This window comes from Amphimedon queenslandica, unplaced genomic scaffold (genome assembly GCF_000090795.2).
Source record: "Amphimedon queenslandica unplaced genomic scaffold, v1.1 AMPQUscaffold_12604, whole genome shotgun sequence".
Taxonomy (NCBI): Eukaryota; Metazoa; Porifera; class Demospongiae; order Haplosclerida; family Niphatidae; genus Amphimedon; species Amphimedon queenslandica.
This window is the reverse complement of record NW_003547160.1, coordinates 11865-17713: the sequence shown is the minus strand read 5'-3', so window position 1 is coordinate 17713 and position 5849 is coordinate 11865. Positions and strand designations below refer to the sequence as shown.

Genomic DNA, 5849 nt, shown 5'->3' with positions numbered 1-5849 from the left:
TTACCATCCCGTAAACTATCCGTCAACGGACTTTTACAGGCTTCGCCTGTATACTATACTGGGGCTTCGCCCCAGTATACTATCTTATAACAATAGAAATTAAGTATAGATACGACAATCAGTGGGGTTGAGGCAGCAGGATCGTGGTGGCTCAGTGGGGAAGGCGTGGGGCAGAATGTGGACGTGGTACTGGTTCGAATCCAGCTCAGGGCACGGCAAATTTGCTTTTCTTTTTTTTACTTTCAAAACTGAATTTAACTTTTTACCTTTTCTACTTAGCCTTCTCCCCTAGTTATGTTAGTCCCCTAGTTAGCTATTGTTTTTTAGGACTTAGCTATTGTTTTTAGGGTTTAGGGGTTAGGGTGGCGGTTTTTTTTTTTTTTAGAGCGTCCCTACTCAATTTAGGAGCCCCTTAGTTGGTTTAGGGTTTAGTTTTTTTTATTTCAGAGAGTCCCAAGGCTTTAAAAGTCCCTAGAGCAGTCCTGACAAAAACTAAGTTCCATTTTGCACCGCTGCGTAGGCTGTCCGTTACTCCGCCTGTCATGTCTAGGCTGTCCAAGGCTTACTCCACCCACAGTCCAACAAAGTCAGGACTTAGTCAGGCGGGGCCTGCCTAGTCAGGACTCAGGAGTAGTGTAAACAAGAGCTCTGACCTGCTTTGTCCCGGGCCGGATTTCAAGGGCAAGACGGTAGGCCAACCGGCAACAGGTCAGGTGTAAGCCGTAGTATTAGAGCATAATCCGCCAAACCCTACCGAGTGCTCTCTAATGGCTAGTCGAGCTACAGGTACAAGGCCTAGAACTTCTTCCTTTGCTCCTTTTATAAACGTCTGCAATAAAGAACTAAGTGAGTTCTTGTTTTTATTTGAGACTTACTGATATTTTGCGCAGGTATCAATGACTTCTATGATATTTATGAGACAATTGAACAACTTTCAGCTTCCTGGAAGCAGATTGCCATTTCCTTGCGTCTCAAAATAAACACAATTAACAAGATAGAAGCTGATTGTCGTGCACATACTATCACTTGTCTGCAGAAAGTTTTGGAGCATTGGCTAAAGAAGGATTATTACTACGAGCGTTATGGTGTTCCTTGTTGGAGGAGAGTGTGTGTAGCTGTTAAAGAAGGAGGTGATCCAGCATTAGCTGATGAAATAGCTCGTGAACATCCTCTACCAGCTACTACTGGAGGAGCCACTTCTCATCCTCTACCAGCTACTACTGGAGGAGCTACTCCTCATCCTCTACCAGCTACTACTGGAGGAGCTACTTCTCATCCTCTACCAGCTACTACTGGAGAAGCTACTCCTCATCCTCTACGAACTACTACCGAAGGAGCTACTCCTCATCCTCTACCAGCTACTACTGGAGGAGCTACTCTTCATCCTCTACCAGCTACTACTGGAGGAGGCTATTTTGTGGGTGGTCCTACTGATGGTATTCTGCATAATAAAGAAAAGTCACTTTCAGGAGGTAGATAACTTTACCACCAAATTTGGAATCATTGTTTTTATATTTAGGAGGTAACTCAAGTCATAATGAAAGTTTGCCAATTGCTAGAATAGATATCTCCCCTGTTGATGTTGTAATGTCACCTGCAGGAACTGAAAAATCAAATGATTCAACAAGTCAGTAAATTCCGTAAATCAGAAAATTTATGCGGTAGAAATTTTGTGTTTTAAAATTGTTCTGTGACTTTATATTTTTACTAAATAAGACTAGGTCATGTATTATTGAATGTGGCATGTAATTATACATATGATCTAATATTCTATGCATGATCCAATTTTTGTGAAGCTCTAATACAGTAAAATTAAAATCACAGTAAAAATTTTATAGACAGTATCACAGTAATGCTTTAACATAATAATTACAATCATGAGATCAAGTGATAATAGTACACATCATTACTGTATAAACTGACATTCCATGACATCAATAACAACCCTACAGGTCACCTTTTATGCCAAAGTTTACTTATTATAATACATTTTTTTATTTTGCAGTTTATGCTCACCATCCTGAAAAGAATCATCCCTTAACAAATAAGATATACGAACTGAAGGATGAGTTTGCTGATGCACTACAACTGACAATGGAATCCTTTGAGAATAAACCAGACTTTCTTCATAAAATCATCGAATATCTTAAAAGACGTGTCCATACTTTGCTGGGTCCTTCCAAAAGTGATTCGGCTACAGAGCAAGCAGTTAGAGAAGAATTTAGTGACATTAAGACAATGACAGATCTTTTCTCAACCTTAGAATACAAGTATGTATCATGGTTTAACTATGAACTGGTACCAAGACTAGTTCGTGTGTTTCTGAGTGACTATCGTACATTAAAAAGAACCTGGTCAGAATATGAAGAGAAGTTAAAGGACTATTTTATAAACAGTGGTGGACTATTGAAAGATGCTGATGCTATAGACTTTGGTATAACAGACGTTCCTCCTGGTACACGAGTAATGATTGCTAGAGTTGATAGTGATGACTACACACCAACTGACCTTTTCTTCTATCGTAGAGCAATACCAAAAGGATGTGATATTCCTCATTTTAATCTTTATTTTCTTCGAGTTCGTCCTGGTTCCCTGATACTACAGTATCTCATTCCTGATTATCTTTATTCTTTATTATTTTCTCTAACTACAAAACTACAACAACAGTTAGCTTGTATTGGTATCTCTGAACTAACATGTGGTGAAGATGGACAATACAATTTAAGAAAGGTTTGTGATTATTATGTAAATACAAATTTGATATTATTAATAATTTTACAGTTCTCAATAGAAGAGGTTAAGCACTCATCCATTGATATTGGTAAGAACATGAACTGACCTTTAGTCAATCCCTCCATACATAACTTGTATTACTAATAATATTCTTCATTTGTAGATATATGTGATCCATTATGGTATGAGAATACCTGTACACCATTACATGAAGCAGCTTGGAGAGGATTAAAAGATGAAGTACAATGGCTTCTTAACGAGTTTGGTTACAGCACATATCATCGAGGTCTTCATGGTTGGACTCCATTACACTCTGCATCATATGGTGGACACATTGAGATCCTTCAACTATTCATCCATCAATATGGTATTGATCCTAATGAAGGTGATGATAATAGTGTATCTAGTATACATATGGCATCTTATAAAGGCCACTTATCTATAGTACAATATCTAGTAGACACGTGTCACGTTCCTCCTGATCAACCAGACAATAGCAATAACACTGCATTACTGTACTCAGCAATGGGGGGCCATTCTGACCTAGTGGAATTCTTTATTGAGAGAAATTGTAATACTTCTCATATTAATTGTGAAGATTCCTCTTTATCACTGTTAGCTTGTAAAAGTGGAGAGTTAGCATTAGTTCACAAGCTTGAATTATTAAACCTCTTCTCACCAGATTCCTCTGATTTTTATGGCTCTGGCATATTGCATTACTCTTCTATGAGTAATAGCATTGAGCTTTTAAATTATCTTTTTAACCGATATCAATTATCCGTTGATGTAAAGAATAGCAGTGGTGTGACACCACTTCATATTGCTTCTTGGTTTGCTTCATCATCAGTTGTTGAGTATATTGTTAGTATTCAAGGTAATGAAGCATTATTAGTTTCTGATATTGATGGTAAGTCATGTTTACACTATGCATGTGATGCAGCTACACATGTTCCAGCTGGTATTGTGTATAGTAAGCTTATGGCACAAAGTGATGCACCAGTTATTGGCATTACTAATTGTACTCAAATAAAACAAAATATTGATTTTACCAAACGAAATGAAAGAGTTAAAATGTTGTCTTCTCTTCTCAAGAAAGCTAGCACTTGCCCTAACTTTGACATCAACGCCACTACAAATGATGGTCTGTCATTACTTCATTATGCATCACACAGTGGCAGTACATTACTAGTGAAAGCATTAGAAGAATATAATATTAATGGTACATTAACTAATGATGGTAAGTCTCCAGTACATTATGCTGCCTGGTCAGGTTCTACTAGTGTATTAAGTTATATCATATCTCAGTATAATCTCAATGCTAATGATACTAATGTTGATGGTCGTACACCATTAGTCTACTCTTCCCAGTCAAGTAGTATTAATTCTGTAAAATATCTTATTAATAATCATAACAGTGATCCTAATATCACTAATAAGTATGGTATGACATGTCTTCATCGTTCTTGTCGTAATGGTCATATTGATATCACTCAATATCTCATTGAGGTACAGCAATGTGATATTAATAAAACAGATAATTACAGCCGCACGTTAGTACATCATGCTGCATGGAGTGGTAACTTTGATTTAGTTCAGTATCTTATTATTGAACAAGGTTTGTCTCCTACTGCAGCTGATGAGAATGGCCTCACTGCTTTACATTATGCCTCATGGTCTCTTAATTCATCTCTTGTTAAAGAATTAATAACTACCTATCAGTTAGATCCTTATCAAGCTGACAGTAATGGTAAGCTACCAATTCATTATGCTGCTGAATCTGGAGATATTTTACTACTGGATTTATATGTGAAGGATTATAAGTGTAGTCTGAGCCTAACACATAACAATGGTTGGAATATTATTCATTTTTCATCTTCAAGAGGTCACACTCACTTTATCAAACATCTGGTAGAGATTCATCAGTTAGATCTGTGTTCTGTGCGAAATGATGGGGGAATGGCTTCCATTCACTTAGCATGTGTAGAAGGAAGATTGAACTTGGTCCAGTACATTATAGAACACATACCATTATCACTTGAACTACCTCACATTGAAGTTGGTCATACTCCATTCCTTACTGCAGTGTACTTCAATCAGTTAGAAGTTATTAAATATCTTATTAGTAAGAAGTGTGATATATCAGCTACTGATGGTGGAGGGTCTGGAGCAGTCCACATATCTATAGGGATGGGTCACTTGAATGTATTGAAGTATCTCATTGATAATAATTATTGTAATCCTAATGCAACTGATCATCAAGACCGTACATCACTACATGTTGCTGTAGCAGCTAATAAATATGAATTATTAGAATATTTATTAGAAATAAAACCAAGTTTACTCATTGATGTACAAAGTAAAGATGGCGATACTCCATTGCACTTAGCTTGTAGAAGAAAACGACAGAAGATGGTACCACTTCTAACCAGCTCTACTAATACCAATCTATTAATTACTAACAAAAAAGGACAGACACCATTACACTTAGCAGTTGCCTCTGGACATAAGGATACCACTGAAGCTTTACTGTTCTCAGTCACTGGTAGTTCTACTCATCATGATCTCCTTACAGCTGTTGATGATGAAGGATCCACTGTATTACATACAGCTTGCAGTAATGGCCATATTGATGTGTTTCTTTACTTGTGTAGTATTTATCCTGATGGCATTAATGCTTTGGATAATAGAAAGCGCACTATACTTCATGCAGCATGTGAGGGTGGGAATATAGAATTAGTACAACTTGTAGTTGACAACTGTGCACTAAACCCTGAAGCAAGTGATAAGGATGGCATTACTTGCATGCACATATTGGCAGAAAGAGGCGATACTGCAATATTTCAGTATGTAAAGACTCATGTAGCTACTAACTACATCCCTTATGATGATAATGGTCACACTCCACTTCATTATGCAAGTCTCTTCAAACGTAATGAAATGGCACTGTATCTCATTAATAGTTGTCATTATAATCCTGATGATCCTGATTATAATGGATACACTTCAGTTCATGCAGCATGTGAAGCTGGTAACTTTGAATTAATTCTACAATTTCTCACAGAGTTTTGCTGTAATGCACTAGCTGAAACTCGTGACAAGAAAACTCTACTTTATTT

At 37.1% G+C, this 5849-nt stretch overlaps 1 protein-coding gene across 1 annotated transcript; it reads left to right on the top strand.

The window, feature by feature from the left end:
* Nucleotides 1–3986: 3986 nt before the first annotated feature.
* LOC105314723 (putative ankyrin repeat protein RF_0381) lies at nucleotides 3987–5844 on the top strand (the record flags this gene model as incomplete). The annotated part of the gene is made up of 1 exon (XM_020003589.1): nucleotides 3987–5844. A coding segment is annotated over exon 1 (1668 nt), but the record flags the coding sequence as incomplete, so codon positions are not given.
* Nucleotides 5845–5849: the final 5 nt, after the last annotated feature.